This window comes from Dermochelys coriacea, chromosome 5 (genome assembly GCF_009764565.3).
Source record: "Dermochelys coriacea isolate rDerCor1 chromosome 5, rDerCor1.pri.v4, whole genome shotgun sequence".
NCBI lineage: Eukaryota > Metazoa > Chordata > Testudines > Dermochelyidae > Dermochelys > Dermochelys coriacea.
In genome coordinates, this window is record NC_050072.1 from 60941728 (window position 1) to 60969395 (window position 27668).

Genomic DNA, 27668 nt, shown 5'->3' on the forward strand with positions numbered 1-27668 from the left:
TGAAGAGAGGGATATTGGGACATCACCATACTCTAAGACTTCTACATTTTTTAAATTTCTAGGCTCAGTTGTTCCTGCTTAGCTAGTTACTATTCAGTATAGCTTGTTTTAAAGAAGGTTACTGATGAAGTTCCTCTCTCCCTAAGGAATCATAGCAAATATCTAGTAAGAACTGTAGTTTATTTTCAAGTATTCCTAAAATGTTTGGAAACCCCATCTTCTCAAATTCTAAAAAGCAGAAAATAAAACATCTTACTTACTTCTCCTTCATAAATAGAAACAGAGATGATGACATAAAAATGCACTACAGTACATATAAATTATAAATATCAGAGCAAAACATATCCCTCTTTGGCAATACCCTAACCAGAAGCATATGCTGTAGCGTTTGTTACTCCCTAAGGAAGTCACTCAGGCTATTACATTACTGATGGAACTTTTAATAATATAATTCTAAATCATCTCTCCCCATTCAGATTTCAGCCCCTCTCCTTTTAGAAACCACATGTGCACCATTAACTCTGAAGTCAGTAGAGCAGACAAGCAATAGTAGAAGCTGTACGAATCTTTAAAAAAACAAACCGAAAAGTGACAATGTTAACTCCTCCCATCAAAGAAAGAGCATCACTTTCATGACACTTTCAGTCTCTAAGTACCTTCCTTTGAAAGCCATAAGGATAATAAAAAGCTAAGTGTTGCATAAATGACTATCATTTAAAGGAAAGCTTCCCCCCACCCCCTTAAAAGTGGAAGGTGTAAAATTGACAGCATTAGAAACTAGAGTTCTCTATTCAGAACAGGCACTGCATGCCAATAGGAGTGTAAACTTCCCAGTCTGCCCTACTACAGGTTTCAAACAATTTTGTAGGGACCCCTTCTGGGAATCTGATATTTCTTTAGCCTCCATTTTTCATCTGAGATTGATAATATGGATACCAACTATGATGATGAATTTTATAATGTAGATATTAGACAACTATAAAAGCCACCAACTTATTTAACGTACATCACCTAACAGATGGTGGCAACTTGTGGTCTCTACTAACGTAGCCTGGATTCTCACTTGGGACGCTGTCTTTTACTATAGGTCACATTACTAATTCAGAGATTTATCCTGTTATCCCAGAGCATTCCCTTCTAAAGAACTATATTCCCATCAGCAGACATGGAATTTTCAAGTTTAAGTCAAATGCATAAATTGCTATCTAAATTATTAATAATAATAGTTTTCTCCATCAATGAGTAAACTGAGTCTAAGTAAAATATTACTAGTGGTAAGGAAACCGATTTAATTTTAAATGTTAAAAATAAATAGTTTTAGAAATAATTTTTAGAATTTTTTTATCAAAAATTTCATATAGAAAGAAAGGAAATTGGAACAATCTACATAGGTATATAATGTACAAATCTAAATGATGGAACAACGTGTTGGACCAAGAACTGTTTGACAAATCTACAAAGTTTGAAATTACTTAGCTAGATTTCCAAGAGCATTATTGTGACGCTGGTAGGCCAGATGCCAGCTCTTGCACAGGCTGCAGGCATTAGCTAAGAACTGACAACATCATAACCAGAAACCAGATCAGGTCACCTGTCTGTTGGTTTTGCTCAAAATAGGTATTAGTCTTATAAGACTGTATTTAGTGTTTAGACTAGGAAATTCTCGTATGTTGCTGCATGCATTAACCTCACTTGTAATATCTATATCCCATGTTATAAGGTAATATTTAAATGTATGGTCTGTAACTGTAAAAGTGTTTGCTCTGAAATGGTAAACCCAGACAGTCAGGAGGAGAAACATTACCAAGTGTGAAATACTAGTTTGCAACAGGAGGTGTTATCTCCCGCTCAACAGAATAAGGCCCATGGATACCAGAAGAACCGTTGTGGAAATAACTTTGTTTATTGCTCCCCCCATACCCATGAAGAGGGAACATGCATGTGAACTTGTCCCATCATCTTGAGCTCTGGGGGGAAGAAATAAAAATCCCTGAACTCTGAATGGCCAGAGATTCTAAACTGAAGCCAGAGATACCCAGTGGTTGGCTCCTGAGTCTCCCCTGAAAGATACTTTGATCACAACAACTATGTCACTCTTAGGATTTAGATAGTAACTCACTTGTGTGTATATGTTTGCTTGCTTTAACCTGTAAATAACTGTCTCATTTCTTTTTCCTAGTTAATAAAATGTCACATCGTTTATTACAGGATTGGCTACAGGTGGTGGCTTTGGTGCAAGATCTAGGGTACCAACTGATTCGGGATAAGTGACTGGAAACAACCTGAATGTGGTGTGTTTTTTGGTGTAAGTGACTATTTATCACTAAGTCCAGTTTGTCTGAGTTCAGTTAGACTCTGTCTATCTGTGATTCCATGGTAAGACTGTTATAGTGATCCAGGAATTCATATTTGTTACTGTCTTGGTAAAATGTAATTATAGGACACACCACCACCTTGAGCTGTTTGCCCTATTTTTGACAGACTGCTCCGAGGTAGGCACTCATGGTCATGAGCCACTCCAAACAGCATAACAGTTATATTTAAGGATAAAATTATATTTTTTAAACAGAAAACTGAAATTCTAGCAAGGTTTTACAAGGTATAATCCATTTTAACAATCTATTAGTATTATACAATTTCTAAGTAGAATCTTCACAAAGCACATTCTACTTACTTTCATTAAAGGAATACTCAAATCCTTCAAGAGTATCGGGAAACTCAAGTGGTGGCTCATCTTTTTTCATCAGTTCATCCAAGTCTATTCTAGACAATAAATCTAAAAAGGAAAAACACAGCATAGTATGCCTGGTTTATTTTAACAAGCATATCTAACAAAAATGTTTTATTTAACGCTTTGTTAGGATGGGTATAATTAACTACGTCTAGTCCTCTCCTTCTGAGTAAAGTTGGACAATTTTTTATCCACTCCCAAAGGACATCTTGAGCGGTTCCACAAGGTTCAATGCCTGTCTACTTAGATTGTGGTATCTGAGGCTTATCTTCACTACCGGGGTAAGTCAACTTAAGTTACACTACTCCAGCTATGTGAATTACATAGCTGGAGTCGACGTAGCTTAGGTTGACTTACCCAGGTATCTTCACTGTACTGCATCAATGGGAGACGCTCTCCCGTCAACTTACTTTACTCTTCTCGGGGAGCTGGAGTACTGGAGAGCACTCTGTCACCGATTTAGAGGGTCTTTACTAGACCTGCTAAATTGACACCCGCTGCATCATTTGCAACAGCATCAATCTCCCCAGTAGTGAAGAAGAGCCCTGAGTAACTAAGAACACTAGAGAAGCCTGGGAGATGTTCTGGGAAACAGCATGCCAACAGCTCATTTCTATCTCTCTTCTATGGAAGATTATATTGGTTGGTAAAGTAAAGTGTCTGAAAAATTTGGCATGAATTTTTTCTGCTCCTTATACTGTGGAAAGGTTGGAGATGAAATAGAAGAGGTCCTTTGTCAAAAAAAGATGGTTTTAGTTTTGTTTTTTTAAAAATCCTTCTCTCCTTTTACAGCACCAGGTTGCAGCAGTGTCCAAGAGAGCCAACTGTAGTTGGCTAGAAAGTAGCGTTGTCAAGTGATGAAAAGAATTAATCACGATTAATCACACAATGAAAAAAATTAATCACAATCACGATTAATTGTGCTGTTAAATAATAGAATACCATTTAAATATTTTTTGATATTTTCTACATTTTCAAATATATTGATTTCAATTACAACGCAGAATAAGACGTGTACAGTGCTCACTTCATATTTATTACAAATATTTGCACTAAAAAAAACAAAAGAAATAGTATTTTTCAATTCACCTAATACAAGTACTATAGTGCAGTCTCTTTATCCTGAAAGCTGAACTTACAAAGAAGAATTGTGTACAAAAAATAACCGCATTCAAAAATAAAAATATAAATCTTTAGAGCCTACACAGCCACCCAGTCCTACTTTATACAATCACTCAGACAAACAAGTTTGGTTACAATTGGCAGGAGATAACGCTGCCTGCTTCCCGGGTCACCTGAAAGTGAGAAAAGACGTTCGCATGACACTGTTGTAGCCGGCGTTGTCAGATATTTACATGTCAGATGCGCTAAAGATTCATATGTCCCTTCAGGCTTCAACCACCATTCCAAAGGACATGCATCCATGCTGATGGTGGGTTCTGCTCGATAATGATCCAAAGCAGAGTGGACTAACACATGTTCATTTTCATCATCTGAGTCAGATGCCACCAGCAGAGGGTTGATTTTCTTTTAGGTGGTTCGGGTTCTATAGTTTCCGTATCTGAGTGGTGCTCTTTTAAGACTTCTGAAACCATGCTTCATACCTCGTCCCTATGAGATTTTGGACAACACTTTACTCTTAACCCTTGAGTTAAGTGCTGTAGCTATTTTTAGAAATCTCACATTGGTACCTTCTTTGCGTTTTGTCAAATCTGCTATGAAAGCGTTCTTAAAAAGAACATGTGCTGAATCATCATCCAAGACTGCTGTAACATGAAATATATGGCAGAATGCAGGTAAAAAAGAGCAGAAAACATACAATTCTCGTCCTAAGGAGTTCAGTCACAAATTTAATTAACTTTTTTTTTTTTTTAAACGAGCATCATCAGCATGGAAGCATGTCCTCTGGAATGGTGGCCAAAGCATAAAGGGGCCTACGAATGTTTAAAATATCTGGCATGTAAAATATCTTGCAACACTGGCTATAACAGTGTCATGCAAATGCCTCTTCTCACAGACATTGTTAAAAGAAGCAGGCAGCATTATCTCCCACAATGTAAGCAAACTTGTTTGTCTTAGCGATTGGCTGAACAAGAAGTAGGACTGAGTAGACTTGTAGGCTCTAAAGTTTTACATTGTTTTGTTTTTGAGTGCAGTTATGTAACAAAAAAAAAATCTACATTTGTAAGTGACAGTTTCACAGTCAAGAGATTGCTCTACAGTACTTGTATGAGGTGAACTGAAAAATACTATTTATTTTATATTTACAGTGCAAATATTTGTAATAAAATACTAAGTGAGCACTGTACACTTTGTAATCTGTGTTATAACAGAAATCAAGATATTCAAAAACGTAGAAAAACATCCAAAAATATTTAATTTCAATTGGTATTCTATTGTTTAACAGTGCAATAAATCGCAATTCATTTTTTTAATCGCGATGAAATTTTTTTAGTTAATCGTACGAGTTAACTGCGATTTATCGACAGCCCCACTAGGAAGTTGTGTCCATTTCTCTCAGAATTGAACTCCATGACAGAAATCTCACACTTCTGTAATTTGCTCTACCTGGAGCTACCCTCCAAGTAGACTACACAAATGTTTCAGTAAGTGCAGAAAAGCACAGCACACTTCTTAACAGTGTGGGCCACATTACACATTACATTTGTTCCATATTCAGGACTAGCTTCTTATTGGTGGCAAGTGCAACTCACAGTAGTAATCTACAAAACCCCACTTGGCCTGGGTTCTTGCTACCTAGATGATTACTCCTCTTCCTAGATACCCTTGACATAGCTAAGATTAGCTGAGGTACTTCTGTTAACTGTCCTTAGATGAGAGCTTTTGGGAGCTCTGGTTAATCATTCTAGGCAGAGGACCTTGACTCTGGAACCATGTTAGTTCACTAGAGATTAAGTTCGATGACCAGCAGGAGATAGTCTAAAACTTAACATCTATTCACTAAACCATGTAAAGTATACAACTTTCTAACACTGATAACTTCATTACTTGGAATATTCCAAGCCATCTCTTTAATTAAGATTAAGTCAATGGTAAGTTTGAAGACAAACTTTAGTTTTCTGACTGCAGAAAATTACGACCTGTAAATTTTTTAACTGTCAAAAATACTATCATCTCTGATAAATGACAAGATGGAATTTCACTAAACCTTTCCCCAAAAATGCACCTTTATACAGAGCAACAGCAAGATAACTTAGTTATACTGAAAGATCTCAAAAGCTCAAGCTTATAACAGAAGTGTCTACTCTACAATAATCATTTCATAAAAGGTAAATTTCTGCCAATGCATTTGTAGACATCAATTTTAACATTGGTGTTTCAAAATGTACTTTTATTTCCTTTGTAAAGGAGAATTTAGATAATAATGGTATAATGCAAGCACTTGCAATGTGAGCTTACCCCCAGTGCAACAGAAATTATGTCAAATCTCCAGAAATCCAGTCTTTTTGTCAGATGAGTTGTGGGACTAATCTACCCTAGATACTGCCAGACTCGAAAAATACTATCTAGAAGAGGACTACAGTTAATTATCCCTGAACAAAAAGTATTTTATCCATTAAACCATTTAGATCCTATTCCTACTTCTATTTATTTTATTGAAATACACACGAGTCTATAATTGTACAGCTGGTTCACTTGGATCAGTGCCTTATAAATATATTTCATAACAGTGTGTACTCAAAGAGGTTTTTAATACTGTAAATAGTTATTCAGCAATAAAACATCAGTAGCATAAAGTTGACATAATATTCCTCCCCAGTGGCTCCTGAAAAATAAAAACACCTACATCACATGAATTGTCTTCTTGAAGGATAATTTCTGCAAATACTGACTATGAAGTTCAGTTTTCTTGTGCCTTCCTCTGAAACAACTGATACTGGACACTGTTAAAGACAGGATACTGGAACACCAGTCTAATCCATTTTGGTAAGTCGCAGGATCCTAACCCACAGCTAAAACAAAGGAATTCTATTTCTATTTCCCTTTCCTTAATTTTAAATAAATGTCTCTGAAATAATTTATATCTATACATACGCACATATAAATATAAAAAGAAACCAAAGAAGTTTATACCTTTTAGTGCAGTAGTTTTTTCTTTTTCATCTGGGCCTCCTTGCTGGAGCTGCGCCATGTTTATCCAAATTGTCAACAAAATTAAAGTGATGACGAAAGAAAAGGACATCAATCTTCACAGGATGAGCTAAAAATCAATAATCAAAGTTAGGAACTAGCCAGTTCATTGATTTCTGTTTAACTAGATATCATGTTATTATGCATACCATTAAAATATAAACTGGTAAAGTTATAAATATATAAATGATTTCAAAAATAAAAGTTTTCTGCTGGAAAGAAATTTAATATATTTGATATACTATATCAAAAGAAAGTCAGGGTTGACTTTTAGCCTTGCCTTGAGAAATCACCAATGCCCTTATTAATCCATCAACAGAAATAGCATACTTAAAAATATAACTACCTCATAAAAAATTAAGAAAAATAGTGTGGTCCCTATATAAGCCCCCCTGCAATGACTGGTGAAGAATTCCATTTCACAGTGATAATGGTAAAGATTAGTTTATTAGAATCTAATTGATGTTCCGTAATAGCTATTCCAAGAGGAGGTTAGAAGTGTGAACCTGTTGCTCTTCCAAATTGCATATGGTTTGTAATTATTGAAAAATCAATGTAAGAAATGGAAGATATAAACTAAAAGCATAAACAAACAGCAATCCCCAATCCAATTAGATTATTCCCACATGAAAACTGCAGTTACCATTTATTGTCCTTACTATACCCACATAGGATTAAGTTTTACTAAATTTACACACAGTGACTAGAGTTACATTACAGCAATCTAGTTTAAGACAGAGCAACACTCAGAAAAGTTAATCCAAATAAACTAAAGGTGTGAATTTAAAGTGGATTAATTAAATAGCATTTAGCCCCGATGTAGATGCTCTTATAATTTAAATGGCCTGACTTCAGTGAATTCCAATGTGAATTAAGATAAACCAAATTAAGGCCATTTGGAATAGGAGTGTTCACATAGGGGTTTAATGTGGTTTAACCAATCCACTTAAATTCACACCCTTAGTTAAATCAGATTAATTTTTCTGAGTATCCCCATGAAGACTTAGAAAGCTGCTTAGTACATCACTCATCACAATGTAGTTGTAACCTAAGCAGTGGCAACACAAACTGCCATTACTCTTGGAATGGTCTATTGCTCCCTTACTCATTCTATTACATTTTTACCTCAAGTTGTTTTCCTTGTTGTGGCACAGCTGGTATACCTAAAATCAAGATTATAAATTCCCAATTTAGTTTTTCTAATAAAAACTCAGAATTATAAGTCTGCATGACCAAAGGTAAACACTATTGAAAAATGCCGCCAATAAAAAGTTCAATATATTTGATATATATTAGAACATAAGAATGGCCATACTGGGTCAGACCAAAAGGTCCATCTAGCCTAGTATCATGTCTTCTGACACTGGCCAATGCCAGGTGCCCCAGAGAGAATGAATAGAACAGGTAATCAGCAAGTGATCCATCCCCTGTCGTCCATTCCCAGCTTCTGGCAAACAGACTAGGAACACCATCCCTGTTCATCCTGGCTAATAGCCATTGAGGGACCTATCCTCCATGAACTTATTTAGGTCTTTTTTGAACCCTATTATAGTCTTGGCCTTTATGACATACTCTGGCAAGGAGTTCCACAGGTTGACTGGGCGTTGTGTGAAAAAATACATTAATATGTGCACTTGACATAGTTTATTTGACACTAATTTTCTGATGGGAGTTAGGTTACAGAAAATAAAGTGACAGAAGGTTTTTACTGATGTGAATTGGACAAGTTTCATAGCTCTTGATAACCATTACTGTTTAAATAAGGGTTTGCAAGAAATGGCTAGAGCTTAAAGTATATTCAAAACATCTTTCTGCAATTTTGTTCTGTGAACTACACAAATCAATTATCATATCTTCTTGCCTTCTACAATCCCAGAGCATCCACTATGTATTAATAAAACTATAAACATGTCATGTGTAATCTTTATCAAGTCACCATTCCAAAACAAAGAACACAGGAATATTTCTTGTATGTCCTGTTTACACAGTGTCAGGAATTTATAAAGAGTAAGTGTACAGTCACACGTATTCCTAGATTTATTTAGCATGAGAGATCATTAGCAGCAAAAGATAATTATATTTTTCCATTTTCAGCTGAAGACCTCAAACACCTCAACTCTGGGACCTTTTTCCATCCACATGAATTTGACATTAGGAAGAATACCAACATAACAACTCAGCTTGATTTTTTTTAAATAAAGGACTGTGGGAGCATTGAACCCCTCCCTCCTCCTCTCCTCTTAAGCTTTTTGGATTCTTGGTTACAAATCTCAATCACCATCCATTTGATTTATCCTTCTCCACAGTGCATCTTATCATGGCTGTGTTTGCATGAATCACATTTTTGTAGCAATTTGGAACAGTTTCCAATATAGGTTTGCTAATCTTCCCTCCAAAGACTAATTGGATGAAGCCTAATACACTCCTGACTCCCTCAGACTTGCATCTGTAAGCAGGAACCCCAAGATAATTTCCTTTCAGTTTTGGTAGGTCACTGTGAAATTAACTAGTTAACAGGGATATTTAATAAGCAAACCAATGTTGGAAGGTTAAGGGGGTTAATTTTATTTAAATAGCATAAAAGCTGCCATATGTTCTGTTTTAGCAGATTTCGAATACTATGGATAACATGCACTCATGGTCTTAGAGAAAAAAATATTATCTAGGTTTTGTTATATCTTCTGGTTTAAGGGGAAAAAAATCACATGCAACAATTTTAAAGGCCGTTGTTAGTCAGCTAAAGAGTACATAAATTATAAAAACTGATATTAGGTCCAGTAATTCATTAAGCAAGTATGACCTGTGGGAGAACATTCTTCTTTGTTCTGACACGCAAGACTGCTCAAACTCTACTACAGTGCAATGGGGGCACACTTCCAGTGCCTCGAAACTTAAGGCTCCCCCAATTCACCTCATCTTTTATCCAGGACCCCAACTCAGATTCTGTACTTCTCCAATTCTGACACATTTCAACATGATTAATCTAAACAAGACTAACAAAATCTGCATGTTCAAACAAACTTACATTTTTACTACATAAAAATAATGCTGCACTCATAGCAGAAGCTTAAATAATAATAAAAACTAGGTAGAGAAATTTTTAAATTTCCTGGAACATATCTTATCCAACCAAGATAACGTAAAGGAGGAAATGTCTAAATCAACAGTCAGAAAATCTGGCCTCATTGTTTTTCCAAATGCTTGCAAATAGACTACTAAGTGAGCGTTCATTGAATATAAATTCCTGTCATTCATTAATATGTGCATTTGTAGCAAAGCAATGGTGACACCACACTGTATGTAAATACCATTACGGCATTTGGAAAAAAATCATTTTAATTAACATCTAAGAAGTGTTAGAAACCAGAACACCTGATCAATATGACAACACATTTCAAAGAAACCACTTTAGACACTGCAGCTTGTGATGCCTAGTACTTTGTTCTCCCAGACCACACTTAAAACAACAATTTGTAATCATATTTTAACACAGGTTAGTTTACACAATTACAGGTTGTGGACAAGTCCCTGAACAATTGTTACTAGTCAGGAAAACAAAATTTGTCATCTTTGAACATGGAGTGAATTTTTTAAATTAAAAAACAAGTCAGGTAAAGCAATGTAAAGCCAACACTAGGGTAATGCCATAAGCAAAAGTTAGGTGAAAGACAGAACTATGGGTACTTTGCTCCTACAGGTTCAGACTGGGTTCATCTACTAGGTGATGAGCCTGCCACTGAGGAAAGAATTGAAAACTCAGGTGATTACCTGCCAAACTAGAAGCACAAGAGAACTCTGCTTTGAATTCTGCTTTGAAAAAAAAATAAAATTTACCAATTATTTTGACAAAAGTTAAAAAAAAAAACAACAGCAACCACTGGAGGGAGGACTTGGTGTTAGAATGAGGATAAAACAAGCACACAGAATTTTATGTATTGTTTTGGCTGAACATAGCATTTTGTTGAATCCTTCATTGATATTTGTTTAAATGACAAATGCGGGAAATTAGAAGAGAGTGTTAGATTTCCTTTCTTTGAAAAACAGATGTTGATTCAACTAGAATTTGTTGGTGCACAAATGAATAGTGGGAAAATTATAAAGCTGTCTGAATGGTTACTTATAGGAAAACACAGGAATTGCCATCTATTCTAGGTTTGAGTTTCAAGTCCCACTGATATCTAATAAGGCTGGACCATTCTTTAACTAGTTGGTTCCTTGAAATTCACAAATTTCACTTTTTTTGCATTAAATATTGAGTTAGATTTGAAACAAATCTGTTCTTATATAGATACATCACTTAGATCCTCCTTTCTACAAATGCTTTACATGGCCATTTTTGTCATGAAATGTAACAAGCCTCTGAAAAAACACCAACCAACTATTCCACCTGCAAAAATATTTAAAAATAAGGTAGCTACTTTAGAAGCAGACTCGTGTTTATTTATACCTACATTGCTTTTCCATGCAGAACCAAAAAATATTCCCCCCCCCCAAAGGATCCAATGTGTACTCTACATCTCTTCAACCCCAATGCCTAGCAATATAGAATATAATTCAGATTGAAATATATTTTGGTTTCATTGCTGCTAATAAATGTTTTAGTAGTTTATCCAATATAGAGAACTAAGAGGACAATGTTTCCACCAGACTTCCATTAATACAAACAGCAGAACAGCGGGTGGGGAGCTGGGTTCCACAAAGAAATAGCTATTTGGATACAAAAATACAGGTTTTGTAGGGAATATGCCTACATATTTAATGTTCACATTCATGGAGTGGTACTTGAAATTTGGGTCATAGGGCTTGCAGAGATGTACAGTAGTGCTAGACTTCAAACCAAACAAGACACCCCACAGTTTGACTCCAACTACAAGTAAATAAACGTTTTCATTCTAGTTTCAATTATTCTTGCCTGTATAAATTTAGTTAGAGTTGCTGTTACAAAGTTTAGAAAGTAGCATATTCCTATAATTCCTATTCATATAATATTCCTAATATAATTACAGCCTTTTCAATTTTCTACAAGTGAAACGTTTAAAAAGTCAAGTATTTTGAAACAGTACGATTCTATCCAATTTATCTGTACATAAAAATTCAACATAACTCAGCAAAATTCCTCAAACACATAGCTTCATTAGAATGCAGCATAAGTACAGACCTGCTCTTTGTAAACTCATACACTGAATGAACTGTAGGAGACAACATATAGCAGGGCTGGCCTAATTTACTGACCTTCTGAGCTGCATACAAAAATCTTCAGAAGTTTGAGAGACGACTCAGAGCTTGGGGCTTCAGTTACACAGGACGCACCTGCTGGGGCTCGCAGCTTCAGCCGTGCAGAAGGCGCCTGCCAGGGCTCGGGCTTCCTTTTTCCTCTCCTCCCCCTCATTCTAACCGTTAGTTTTAACAATACATTGGTTTTAAGAAGGCTTTCTGGTCACTGTACACCACTGGTTATAGACTCCCAAAAGGTAAGAACCGCAGGTGCCTGTGCTACAGTGGGACCTGCAGGTTAAGAATGGTAGATACACAGGAAACTGTAGCCCAAGTCCCAGTCTAAGAGTGGGAGAACTGCAAAATAGGTAAAGGCATGAAGTTTAACTCCCAAGAGGATACACTCAGAGAGCCCAGAAAGAGGACACAGTGCAGCTAGCCTAGTAACTGACATATCTGCTCTCTCAAGACCATCACCAGATCACCCTTGAATTCTGAGGCATGCAAAGAACAGGATCCACTAGGAAGTCTGCTATGGACAACAACTCACAGTTCAATCATACCGAAGCCGCACTTAGATATGATGATAATATGGAAATGTCTAAGACAGATACCACAGAGTTTTGCTGCACTATAAAACATTGTACAATTTAAGTGATTTGTATTATTTAAATTATCCCAAACCAGGACTTATTTCAAACTTTGCCTTTCATATTTGTACATATTATATTTTTATTACAAAATAATAAGCCTTCGGCCTACCAGAAGCTGCATCCAAAATACATTACCATAGGAGGTGAAAACAAAAACCCACTAAACAGTACAGTAAGGTAGAAACTTCATGATTATGGATGGAGAGAAACATATTTGTGAGCTGTGCCAGTGTAGCCATAGCCTCAGAGAGGCCGAGTGTCCATGGTTCAGTTTCTTACGTTGAAGAGAGGGGGCTGCCCAAGAAATTCATTTTGCTTTAGGCTATGGCCTAGTCACCTATGGAATATGCCTAATAAAAACAGTTAAAATTTTTCCAGGTTGAGAGGAGAGATTAAAGGAGACAGGCAAAAGATTAACTGTTTTCAGTGAGCATGCTCAAGTTAGATGCCAAGGCAAACGATGAGGTGGTGACTGCATTTCTAGACAAAAACCTAGGTTTCTGCACTGACAAAGGGATTGCTGCCCTAGAAGGTCAATCTGCAGTCAAGAGCATGATCATAAGGAACAGTAATTTAAGGAGAAAGGCAAGCAATTTACTGTGTTATGATACTATAATGTAGAGATTAGCCCTAAAAATGCAATCAAAATAGGGATAATTTGGAGTTCTATGGTTCTACCTATATCTACATATTTATTCTGCATCCATTACTATAGCAGCTGGCTTCCTAAATCTACACAAAGGTCATAACAAAAATAAATTTCACTCAGAATCTGTTTGTAAATTAGTATAAAAAAAAGTTGATACGATGTGCGAAATATAGAGAAATATGATCTGTACTGGTACTTTGTCCAATGTAATGCGAGATTAGTCAAAGGTGTGTATAATGTATTATGGGCAACACAAATTTCAGCATTTAGCAAACAGATTTCAATAAAATCTGTATGATATTGCAAGATTGGTACATAAGAAAATTTCTAACAAACAAGAATATGTATTTAAAAATTGAAAAAGAAGCAACTTTGAGTACTATAAGACCATTAGTGTCCAGAGGTCAACTCTAATCCAAAAATCAACTTGGTCATCAATACCAAGAAAAACTAAATCACAACCAGAAATATAAGAATTTCAAGTACAAGCAACACTGCATTACAGCAGCTTAACATTCCTTTGTGCCCATCAACCATTTTCAATTGAAAGAGAAGGCAATCGATAAAGGAAGACTGAAAATTATCAAGGCAGAGTTCTTCTAGCCAACTGAGATCTTTGTGCTTTGATGAGGACAGGAGACAAAACTTTGGACACACTAGATTTTCACACTTCTAATGCTCCTAGTACTTATTCTGTGGCAAAGAGGTTGAGAAGGCTGTAGAAGAAGAGAGAAAGTAGATTTACAGAAGAAAAAAAAATGCCCAAGCAGTGTCTCCCATATCTATACTGCTATGTTTAACAGCATAGTGTCCTGCTGCCTCCCAGCTTCGGGAGCCTTTCCCCACGACAGTGAAAGACAGGAAGGCAGTGAGGAAAGGCTTTCCCCTGCCAGAGCCTCCGCCCCCCTGCCACCACAATAAAAGGTTCCAGCAGTGAGAAGCTGCTGCCTTTCCCCTGCTGGAGCTTTTCACTGCCACATGTAGCACGCTGCAGCAAATGTAGACACAGCCTGCTTTTTACTGCAGCCTTTAGCTACACACACGCTACATGTAGTGTAGACAAGATCTTAGAAATACGTAGGTTTGGTGATGGGAGGGTTGGGAAGAATGAATTCCTGTAATGCCTCTCACCCCCACATTGATGGAAGCAGATAAGCGTAAGGACCTAATAAATCTGCCACTTGACCTCAGTCATATCTCTCATTTCAAAGTAAGAACAACAAGGAGTCCGGTGGCACCTTAAATACTAACATTTATTTGGACAAACTTTCGTGGTAAAAAACCACTTCTTCAGAGGCAACTGATACAGACTAACAAAGCTACCCCGATTCTTTCAAAATGAGAGGCACTCTAACTTTTCCTGCAACTTCACAACTTGCATCTCACAGGTGGTCCATGCTTGTAAGGCAATCAGGATCCCTTCCTGCCTACAGGAAGGGATATTGCTGCTCAAGAACCTGATCCAAAGCCCAAACTAACTCAATATAATGACCCCCAACCCCCTATTGATTCAATGATCTATAGATGAGACTCCCTAGTTGCACAAGGTGCAAAGGGATACTGCAAGGTAAAGGATTGCTCAAACTGCCTCTTGAAAAGGGACTGGATGATATTGGCTTCTCAGACAAAAGGTAAGGGAAAGTATCAGAGGGCCAAATAGATCAGGCAGTATGGAGGCTTAACTGAACACAGTCTCAAAACTTTTTTAATGTCTGCACATCACTAGTTATCACTTTATTCTTATCCCTTTAATTAACAACATATGACAGAGTGAAATAACCAGAAACGGGTTAAGGGCTACCCTTGTGATACGAGTCAGCAGGGGACTATATGTCCTCCTTCCAATACATAGCCAGGGCAAGGGAACGGTCTCTGGGGACTGAAGCTTGCTTTCGTTAATGGAATTATTGTTTTTGTGTAGCTCCTGAGGTTTGTAAATAAATTACGTACCGAGGCAAAGACCTGAGACCAAACTCAGATGTGGCACTGATTCTTTTTTGGGCTGGTGAGACAACCAATCAAACTTACACACTGAAACACAATTTTAATGAAAACCATGCTTCTTGGTCCACAACCCAGTAAAAATATATTCTAAACTACACAAGTACAATTGTACTATACACAAAAAGGATGGCTCTGAAACTTCCAAGACTACCGTACACCTTTCAGGAGTCTTATTTGTCTTGCGTACCCGCACGTTTAATCTCAATTATAAATTACTTGCTTACAAACTCAGACCTAAAAATACAAAAAGTGTCATAGCACATTACTACTGAAAAATTGCCTACTTTCTCATATTTACCATACAATTATAAAGTAAATCAACTGGAATATAAATATTGTACGTACATTTCAGTGTATAGTATATAGAGCAGTATAAACAAGTCATTGTCTGTCAGAAATTTTAGTTTGTACTGATTTTGCTTGTGCTTTTTATGCAGCCTGTTATAAAACTAGGTAAATATCTCATGAGTTGATGTACCCTCGGAAGACCTCCATGTACCTTCAGGAGTGCACATACTCCTGATTGAGAACCAGTGCATGAAACTGTAAATTAATATAAATACATGTCATAAAAAAAGCTAAAAATGTCATTTTTATTTTAGATCTTCTAGAGAGAAGTTGCATCTCAAAATACTGAAATTATTGTTGCCAAAAGATTGACTTGGTGATTGTGCTATAATTATTTTAATGGATATTAGTTATATCACAAGTGAGTTGTGAAGGTACGGTTGCCAACCTTCCAGGATTGGCCTGGAGTCTCCCAGAATTGGCATCCATCTCCCAGTGACTACTGAAAGCAATCCGAGAGATTTTAATAGGCTATTTTAAGAAAATGACATTACATCATGTGGGGGGGGGGGAGAGGAGAAGAGAGGGGGGAAGTCTCCCAGAATAGCTTCAGTCAGAGTTGGCAACCCTATGGGAAGGTGATCTTAAATGAGTGTTCATAAAATCTTTACATCATACTAAGCCCTCTACAAGATCCTTGTTACAGAAATTATCTTTATTGAAAAAAGAAAAGGAGGACTTGTGGCACCTTAAAGTGAGCTGTAGCTCATGAAAGCTTATGCTCAAATAAATTTGTTAGTCTCTAAGGTGCCACAAGTCCTCCTTTTCTTTTTGCAGATACAGACTAACACAGCTGCTACTCTGAAACCTATCTTTATTGAGACTACTTTTAGTATTCCTGCATTTGGAAAACCAGGTACTTTAGTTATTATAAATCCCATTGTACAGGCCGCAGAATGAGAGAGAAATTAAAATGGAAATGGAAAACACCTGAAAAAGTGACCTATAGTAAAGTGATTTTTCTATACATAAGTGTCCCATCTTTAAAGCTCAGTATCTCAGAATTTTGTAGGGTTCAGTTTAGGAACTAGAAATTCCTCCTTTTGGATGGCATAAGGCTCCCGTTTCTGACTCTGCAGGTCAAAATATACACTGAATATTGTCTCAAGCTGCTGTAAGTTTGAGGTGAGAACTCTACACCTTGGGAGAAAGCAACAAACATTTTCTATAGTAACTTTTTTTTTTTTTAAATGTACTTGAAGCTGCTCCGAAGTTTAGAAGGAGTCCTGGAAGGGTGAATTAGTGGGCAGACAGTAAGCAAAAACATCAAAGATGCAAAATAAATGCATTTATTATGGGATTCTGAAATCTATCACATCAAACAAACAACACTTTTATATTGGTCACTTACTCAAGGTAGCATTATGAGACCATGGTTCATAATAAGAGATGTGAAGTGCACAGAAGCATTAACAGCAGTTAGTAGATCAGCAGGAAGTAAAACTCATGCTCTCTGAGCTCGCAGTTTAATGCGCCTACAAGGCATCATGGGAGGGAATCTCTCTCCCTCTCTCTAGGATTTTGCTTCCCTGGGACAACAAACAGAGCTTTTCATGTCATCATAAGACTTCCCACAGTCAGGACCAAAACCACCCCAAGAAAGTGAGAGTTAGCAACTGCCAGTAGAACCAATAATATCCAATCTTCATCTTAAGTATAGTGAATCTCCCACAAACTGATAGAAGCACTGTGTCTATAGCACACAAATTATTAATAAGCATACCTTCACGCTATATATCAGATAAGCACTCCCCAGTTCCAGTCCAATCTGACTTTTCCACCCCTCAATTGGTCTTTTATCCCCAATTCATTCAAATCAGATAGCTTCCTCCTCTACACAGTCTCCATGGCAGCAGGGGGCATCATTGAGAGCGCATGAGAGTGGCTTCCTGCACTCAGTTCCAGTGCCTGGTCCCCATCTTGCCCCAGAGCAGTTGGAGCAGCCATTACAAGGAAAGTCTAGCTTCAACCCTTAACTCTGGGGTGGAGGAGGCATGCTCAGTTTCTCTGAGATAACGCATGTACAGTCTAGTCAGAACTAGGAGCTACAAGAGGCTTGTGCAGCTCAGCAAGGATAGAATCTTTGGAATCCCTATCGATCATATGTGAACTGTGATTTTTCAAAGACTTATAAATTGGCCGAATTTGGGTAGATTTTCTCGGGGATGGCAAAAGACACATGCCTAACACAAACACCACTGTCTTGAGGAATTTCAAGTCCATACTTTGGAACCAGGGTGTGCTAGAGCTTTTATATGTATGTTGCTAGAATTTAACATTGACAAAATATTTTTCCCTAGCTTTATTCTCAGAAACAGTTGAACTATTTTTACTGAAATTAAAAATAAAATAGTAATAATAATAATCATCATCACCCTGAGTCAGAAACCTAATATGGAAAATTTCAGCCTACACACTTAATGTTTAGCAACTGAAAATAGGATCTTATAATAGGAAGCATCAGATAACCTTAACATGTAGTTTTACCAGTTCTGCCTATGTGTACACACACTTTATTCTGTAAATAGTTTTTTAAATCAATATTTTTTAAAGTTTAAGTTATTTCTTACTATCCAAAAATCTGTTCTTCAACTGACGCATGACATCCTTGAGAGATGGGAGAGAAGAGATAAATGGTATAAAACTCCTATTACTAGGAATAGGAGGGATTCATGATTCAAAGAACAAAACAGTCCCCCATTGTACGTCGAGCACACATTCCTGGATTTTGATATTCACTTTGTTTTTATAAAGTAAAGATATCAGGAAGACAGTATAATGATACCCATCCTTCACGTGAAAAGATTTATCTGTACTACATACATATTTCCAGATAGTTCTATTCATTACAAGTTAGAGAGAGGATGGTTTTATGATTAAAGCATTGGACTGGGTATCTGAGTTCAGTTCGTAGCTCTGTGCTTGACTTTATGACTGACTTTGACTAAGTCACAATATCTCTGTGCCTCAACTCCTCATATTTAAAATGAGAATAATAATATTTATCTATCTATCACAGAGTGAGATGCCTGACAGAGTTTTTCAGCTGCTCATATACAATGGTGATGGGGCCATATACTAGTACTTAGACTGATATATAAATGAAAGCTGTTGGTTTTGGCAATTTTCATTTTTCACTTTCTCCTACCATCCTATGAAGTGCAAATATACACTGAAAATTATATAAAATTGGCAACTTCTTACTCAACAGCGCTGTGTGTTTATTCACATACATATTTTCTTATTCTGTTGACTAAAATAAATTTATACAAGTGTGGATAAAAATCAATGATTTAAAATTTTTTGATAAAAGGCTTTTTCCTCAAAAAGCATATCTAAAGATAGTTTTAATTAAGATACACTATAGCTCAAACATATCATCATGGAATAGGGATTATGAGACAATATATTCATATTTAAGAAAAGTTTTGTAAATGAGTTGCAATAGTTCATGGATCAGGAACCCAACCTTTGGGGGGTACCAGGGGCTTCTGTATAGATTTAAATGAATATTTCTATCTATCCAATGAGACTCAGTGTTCAGTCTAGAAGATACCATCAGAGATGCTTAGTTTTGCAGTTCTCAAACTGTGGATTTGTGTTTCCAGAGATAACATGCTTGTTAACAGGAAAAATGTTTTTAAACAAACAAATAAAGGTGAGAAATAACAGACCTCAACCCTTTTGTCCCTCTGCAAATTTGTGTACACTGAGTCAATCCCTTTCCTCTCTCTAAAAGTGCAAAGTTTCAAAAAGTTCAATGAACAAAAGATAGTTGGAGGCAGAACAGATCAGGACGAGGAGAAGAAGTCTGGAGATAAATGTGAGAAGGGAGGGACAGGCAGTAGAAACAAAAGTCAAACTGTATGAGCAGCATATTCCAGAAGTCTTGAGGTCTTTCTGAGTGTAGCCTTCATTGATTTTAGATCTACCATACCATTCTCTCACTAGAAGGGACAACCTATAATGGCAGCAGGCCCTAAAAGAGACCCAGTGTGTGAATATTTTACTGACATTCCTCTACCTATGAGTAAGACAGGCATGCATGCAAAATGCAAACAGTGCAACAAAGAAATGCAAGGCCTGGTTGCCATGAGAAGTGTTCCTTCCCAGGAGGAAGCTGTGTTGAAGATGATGAAAGGAACATGTCTGAACATGCAGGATCTTCAGATTGGTAAATTTTTTATTTTATGCTTCTTTCTTAAGGACTGCCCATCTTCCTTCTGGACTATTCTTAAATTCTCGTGTTTGAGCAAAAAATATAGTGGTTGCTGTATGGTACTATCATTTTAGATGCAGTTGTGATAAAAAATGAATAGCTGAAATAAGCAGATCATCTTTTTACAATTTCACCTTTAAAGTAGTATTGAGTGCCAGTGAATACAATGAGTAATACTAAATGAGCAGCATGGTAATAATAATTAAATAACTGCATGGACTTATTTTGTTTAGAAGAATCCATCCTCATCATACAGGATTCTGAAGACTATCAACCTTCAAGATCACCACCATTTTCTATAGTTTCCGAGTTATCTGCCAATGAATGTGTTTCAGTCACATCCTATATGTCACATAGCCACAGTATATCACCTGCAGCAAAAAGAAAAAAAAAAGAATCCCCATCATCCAGAAACAACCATAGATAAATTTGTGATAAGAACCAGCAGATTACAAAAAGAGGTAATTGATGAAAAAATTGCCTAGTTTGTTTATGCAACAAACTCTACTTTCCGTATGATTGAGAACCCACACTTCATTAACATGGTTCAATCATTAAGACCAGGACACAGTCCACCCAACAGAGCAGACGTCGCAGATAAAGTGTATGAAAGAGCAACTGAACAGTGTGCAAAAGATCTAGAGAGTGAAATTGTTAACCTGAGTCATGGTGGGTGTAGCAATGTCCACAATGATCATGTTGTACGTTCTTGTGTGATGAAGTGAGCTGTAGCTCACGAAAGCTTGTGCTCAAATAAATGTGTTAGTCTCTAAGGTGCCACAAGTACTCCTTTTCTTTATTGCGAATACAGACTAACACGGCTGCTACTCTGAAACAGAAGAAGGGAATGTCTTCCTTACAGAAGCAATTGATACATCAGGAAATACACGCACAGCAGAATATTTACAAGTAGCAGCAGTAAAAGCTATAACAAACAGTGGAAAAAAAATTCAAATTTTTGTGACAGCTTGGTCACAGACAATGCTGCAAATGTATCCAAGATGAGAAGAAGTTATTTGAAGGGAGTCCCAAGTTAATAACATTACGGCTGAAGTTCTCATTTGATGCACCTCCTAGCCAAAGACTTCAATGTTCCAGAAATAAAGGCTAATGTTGTTGAAATTGCAAAATACTTCCATAACCACTTTGCAGCTGCTCTGAAAAAAGTGGGAGGAACCAAGCTAATTCTCCAACAAGACATGTGATGGAACTCAGTAGTGGACTGTTTTTAGCACTATATCAAGAACTGGCCTAATCTGATGACAGTTTGTGAACAAAATTGTGAAAATATAGATGGCACTGTCACAGCCAAAATTCTCAACATTGGCTTAAGAGAAATCTCATATACATGCTGAGTACCCTAAAGCCTATTTCTGTAGCCTTGAACAAAATGCAGGGAAATAGCTGTTTTATTGCTGATGCTGTTGAAATTTCAACGGTACTGAGTGAGATTTTAAAAAGAAATATGAGATGACAGAGTTAAATTACAAGCATTAAAAAAAAAAACAAGTGGGACAAGCATTATCTTCAGATCATTTTCTTGCAAATATTCTCAATACTTGGTACCAGGGTCAAACCTTAACTTCTGAAAAAGAGGAGTTGGCTATGACATGGACATCCAGCAATCATCCCTCCATAATGCAACTATAATGAACTTCAGAGCTAAGAGTGAACCATTCAAGAAATGTATGCTTGCTGATGATGTTTTAAAGAACGTCACACCAGTGAACTGGTGGAAGTCACTTAAGCACTTAAATTCAGAGACTCTTGAAGTGATAATGTCACTTTTAACAGCAGTAGCTTCCTTCTGATGGTGTAGAAAGGATATTCTCTTCCTTTGGACTAATTCATTCTAAATTGAGAAATCGTTTGGGACCTGCAAAAGCAGGAAAGCTTGTTTTTCTTTTCCAGATTATGAACAAACCAGAAAATGAAGGTGAAGATGACTGAGGTAGCTGCAGAAGACAATATTTTAAGTTTCTCATGTTGACTTGGCTGACGCAGTCCATATAATTTTTGTTTTTTTAAATATTTCATTTAATTATTTTAGTTAAACAATTTTAAGAAAAACAAACCTGCTTTTAAAAAACTTTAATGTTAAATTCAAAAATTCATATGCTTGTTTTGTTAAAATATTCTATGTTTGCTGCTGAAGAAAAAAATCCATAATACATAATGTTGTTTAGTTAAATAAAACAATTTAAATGTCTGTCTGGTGATGTTCTCCTCCTAATACAGCCTGGCAAGAAAATCCTCCAAATATTAAATTATTAACCTGTTGAACTGGAGATATTTATGAAGTCCATTGGGAGGTGAACTATCTGTTTCAGTTATCTTTGGTAAATGAAATAACCAATCATTCATTTTCTCATATAGCTGTAAAACTAACGTGAAAAGTTCTCAAAATAAATCATTTTAACATGTATAGTGTGTACCCTCTAAAAATGAAACCTACACATATCTGAGTTGTGAAGAATATGTATTATATTATAACAATCAACAAGAATGCACTTTTATGTAGAAATCCATGATTAAATCGAGTCTTCCTGATTTAAATCAAATCCACCCTGGTTTATACTACTTTTTATGTTTGTTTGTTAGCCCTGCAAAACCAACACAGCTGAAAGAGAGGAACTATATTATATTTCAGCGCTACACAATTCACCTGTGCAACTCATCTGAAGACAACAGGGTTGCACAGGTGTAACAATCTGTCCAGACGAATCTTTACTACTAATGATGTATGGAAGAAAGAATTTCACATCCATAAGTGAACTTTTAGGAATGTCAATTACAAACCAAAAAAAGAATGACTTATAAACTTAATTGAATGATCTAGGATCATTAAAACAGCCAACATGAAACCCTGTGCTGCCAAATTTATCCAGTAACTTTTTAGGGTAAAGTCACACTTTAAATTATTGAAGGACCACCATGCTCACTTCTTCATTTATGAAATTATTTTCTCCACACAATGACCTCCATTCAACTGTATCAAGTATTAAAATTATAAGATGCTGAAACCCACCACCTCCTTTAAGACTGGTGGCCATCAATTCTCTCATCAGAGACCAAAAAGCAAGTGTTCCATGGTTGCTTAGGAATACCAGTTTCATAACTATTCTGTCGCCACATCATCATGCTAGTCAAATTATCTAGTAATATGTAATATTAACTTATCCCCTGAACCAGAAAATCCATTACATAGAAAAAAAATGCACAAGGTTGAATTTCTACTTACCTACCTCCCATTTGGAAAATTACCATTGAGCTTTCTCAGGAGCGAGGGGCAGGGGAGGAAGAAGTGGCGTTAGGTTCTCTGATGTCCTATGGAATAAATGTCAAGGGGTTCACCCTTCTGAAGCTGTGAATCTTAGGTCTATTGGAATTGTGAGAAACTAAACAGAGGTCCTGCACTTGTGATATCCTCCTTGTAGTTCAAAGGCATGCTCCCATGGCTTTGCTGTCAGCTATTGTCCTTAGCTCCCTCCACCAAGGAGAGGCATTTCTCTGCACACTGGACAAGACTATACAAGAATACTATGCATGACTATACATGAATACTAAATTGGTCCACATTATCTAACTGAGGCATCTGCTGTGGAGTTATGGGGGAAAACATGGCAAGTGGTACCATGACAGAAACGACCCATCCACAAAAAGAGAAGGAGTACTTGTGGCACCTTAGAGAGACTAACCAATTTATTTGAGCATAAGCTTTCGTGAGCTACACCTCACTTCATTAGATGCATCCACAGTCTCTGTCTCCTCCCAAGCCACAGACATAGATCCCTATGGAGGGGCTTCCAGTGAGTTTGAGAAAAAGTGGAGGAAGAAACGGCAGAGACAGCACTCCCCATTTTCACACCTCCAGCCTCATTTGTTCACAGAAGTAGAGGGTATGATCTGACCCATTATGTTTAAACTCTATTGATTTCATATAAATGCTCTAGTATTGTATTTATTATACGGTTCTATTCTACAGTACAAGTTAGAATACTTACTAGATAGATGGCCTTTATGGCCACTCAAAAAAAATTGAATCTTTCAAATAAAAAAAGTGGAATGTCTTATGTAATCTGAAATCATATAAAGTCTATCTTTTCTTCATATGTGATCAGGAAGATATGCTTTTTGCCAAATGAAAAACTGTTACTTTTTCTTTTGAAATAGTAATAACCGTAAATTCCATCCTCAGAGTTCAATGTAGATAATTGCCTTCTGCCTATCTAAATTCTTCCTTCAGTTTCAAAAGGATATCATAGTCTTCACTTCCTTCCCTGATGCATATTGCACACTTTTACCATAACTGCATTTCATCTTAGGAATGGCTTAGCTATTTTACCCTCCAAAGAAACTATGTCACAGAGGAGTATTGTGACATGATTAATAAAGTCCATGAGTTAAGGGCATGATCAAAAGTAAAGCACCATAAAACATGTTCATATTTGTCTGGTTTCCTGCAATATATATTAGATATGATTAGACATAGGGGGTCACCAAATGAAATAAGTAGGCAGCAGGTTTAAAACAAACAAAAGGAAGTATTACTTCACACAACGCATAGTCAACCTGTGGAACTCTTTGCCAGAGGATGTTGTGAAGGCCAAGACACTAACAGAGTTCAAAAAAAGAACTAGATAAACTCATGGAGGACAGGACCATCAGTGGCTATAGCCAGGATGAGCAGCAATGGTGTCCCTAGCCTCTATTTGCCAGAAGCTGGGAATAGGCAACAGAGGATGGATCACTTGATGATTACCTGTTCCATTTGTTCCTTCTGAAGCACCTGATATTGGCCAGTGTCAGAAGACAGGATACTGAGCTAGATGGACCTCTGGTCTGTCCTAGTATGGCCGCTCTTATTATATGCATGGGCATGATAGAAAAACTATTATAGCTTACGCACACCATTAATCGTCTCCAGAAGAAAAATCAGATCTGTTCAAGTGCACGACTATGTCACCCCCCAGTGGCTACATACTAGTTCTCAAGATACAGCACTAAAGTGTGCGCATGTAAATATGTCATCCTCTAGAGCTAGAGTTGTGTCCAATAAGACACACAACAATAGCAAATGACCTCTAACAACTTTGTGGAAGCTCTGAACAAATTGAATGAGGACTGTAGAAGAGCTGTGAGTCTGGCCACAGATGAGGTACTCTCAATGGTGGGCAAGAAAGCTGGAGTTGTGACAAAATTGAAGGCTAAACTGCAAAGTTTCAAACATAACCAGCAGGTTAGCAGTTTTCACTACATTTTACATCACGAAGCTCTCCGTTATAAAACTTAGAAAAAGAATCATGTGATGGATATGAATAAAATTTATTTTAACAAAGCTAGAGCTCTCAACCACTGGCAGTTCAGCTGGCTGTTGGAAGAATGTGACATTCATCATGGACTGCCATTATTGTACAGAAATTTGGTGGCTAAGTCAAGGAGCTGTGTTGAAGTACTTTTTTTTAAATCATATGGTGAGATCCAACTTTTCATGGATCAGAAAGGGAAAGATGTCAATGAATTACTGGACAATGAATGGCTTCAAGATGTTGCTTTCATCATGGATATTACTGAGCTCCTGAACTCGCACAACACAAGAATGGAGGGGCGCAACCAAGTGGAGACTATAACAATATTCACACCTTTGAAATTATGCTTCAGCTACAGAGAAATAACTCTCTCGTATAACCTGGCAGATTTTCTCACCTTGAAATCACTACATGATACCGTTGGGACTCAAAGTGGTGATGCCACAGAAAGGTATGTGGGCAAAATTGCTAAACTGACAAAGGAATATCAAGAATGAGTCTCTGACTTCAGGAATCATGAAGGAGAGTTCACAATTTTCAGCACTTTCATTTTGTGTTAAAAGAAAAGGAGTACTTGTGGCACCTTAGAGACTAACAAATTTATTAGAGCATAAGCTTTCGTGAGCTATAGCTCACTTCATCGAATGTAGCTCACGAAAGCTTATGCTCTAATAAATTTGTTAGTCTCGAAGGTGCCACAAGTACTCCTTTTCTTTTTGCGAATACAGACTAACACGGCTGCTACTCTGAAACCTGTCATTTTGTGTTAACGTTCATGATGTACCTTAGGAGCTCCAGATAGAACTTACTGTACTGCAAAGAGACACACTGCTTTCCCAAGTTGTATCAAAATCTAGAATCAAATTATCCCAAGCTGAAGCCTTTGCATCAAAAATTCTTTCCACATTTGGGAGCATGTATGTGCATGAACAGGTATTCAACAAGTCTAAAACTATATTCTCAACTAACACTGAACTTGATACTTATGATAGCTTCAACCAGTGTATCAACGTTGGGAGCACATCTCTGGGCTGAGGCTAAGATATGTCAGGTACTGGGGAGTAGCAGTCACTAAAATCTAAAATAAATGAAATTACAAACATGGTTTATCTTCATCTGTTTCTATTTTAATAGCTTTTGCTGAATGTAGCCTGCACCACATGACAGGGTAGTGAATCAGGCATACCATATGAAGTGACTGACATCCCTGCTCTTGAAGCTACACCATGTGGAGGTACAAGCCCTACTACTACCACAAAAAAAGCACTCAGATTTCTGTTAAACAGTTTTCTTTTAAAATGTGTCGTCACTGGTTTCCCACTCTTGGGTCTACTGATAAGTAACTATTTCTTTTGCAAACCAAGTCAGGAAACTGCCATCTGATAATCATTAGGCAGGAGATGAGTAACAATTACCGCTACAAAAGGACTGTATATAAAAGCTACTCTGTGCTAAAAGATTCTGCTGTAAGTTACTTCATCTTCCACACCCACTTTTTCCCCCTCTTCATAGACAGGTCTTATGATTCAGACAATGTAAAATCTTTGAAGCAGGGACTGTCATTTAATATATGTTTGCACAGTGCCCAGCAAAATGGGACCGTGACTTGGTTGATGCCTCTGGGCGCTACTGAAGCAAATATTTAATGATATTTAACAATACTACTAGCACAAAACTATAACCTCTTTCCTGTAGTGGAGTCTTTTTTTTTTTAAACCTGTTTCACATTGACCAACACCAGGTGATTCAGAGGAAGGTACACAAAACCCCAAAACAGGCAGATGCAATATAATCTGCACCCCACATTAGGTCTCCTTCTAATCCCTTACAGTTGGGAGACTGGTTTAAACCCTGAAGCATGAGGTTTAACATATCTTCCAAAATTTATGTAAGCAACAGTTTTAAAAACTCTGATTATCATCATCTACATAAAAGTTCAATCCTTTTTGAATTTTGCTAAGCTTTTGGCCTCAACAATATTGTGTGGCAGTAAGTCCCACAGTTTCATTATGCATTTTGAAAGGAAGGTTGCGGGGGACCTTTTTTCAGTTTTGAATTTACCCCATTTATTTTTAATGTCTTTGTTCTTGCGTTGAAACAAGAGAAATTCCTAATCTACCTTCTCCATATCATTCATTATATTTTTATTATGACCCATCTCAAATTTGTCTTTATAAGATAAACCATTGCAATTTTTTAAATCTCTCTTCATAGGTGAGTTTTTGCTTGCCCCAATCATTCTCTTCACTCTCACCTGAACACCCTCTAATTTTACAATATCCTTTCTGAGATAGGATGACCAGTACTGCACACATGAACTCTAAATTAGGCTTAGAATAAATTCAAACAAGTATAGGACTCAGTCATTATCTGCTTAAAGCTGGTCAGT

At 36.8% G+C, this 27668-nt stretch overlaps 1 protein-coding gene across 16 annotated transcripts in view; it reads right to left on the minus strand.

The window, feature by feature from the left end:
- FAM172A (family with sequence similarity 172 member A) overlaps nucleotides 1-27668 on the minus strand; it is a 372757-nt gene that overhangs the window by 332788 nt on the left and 12301 nt on the right. For 15 of the 16 annotated variants that reach the window (XM_043514568.1, XM_038403039.2, XM_038403038.2 and 12 more), the window contains 2 exons: nucleotides 6827-6953; nucleotides 2675-2776 (listed from right to left, as the gene is read on the minus strand). In XM_043514568.1, the coding sequence (XP_043370503.1) occupies nucleotides 2675-2776; nucleotides 6827-6935 (211 nt within the window). In that variant the 5' untranslated portion in view covers nucleotides 6936-6953. Of the gene's footprint in view, nucleotides 1-2674; nucleotides 2777-6826; nucleotides 6954-8008; nucleotides 8047-27668 lie in introns of those variants that run through there. The other variant, XM_043514567.1, reaches the window with a different exon arrangement.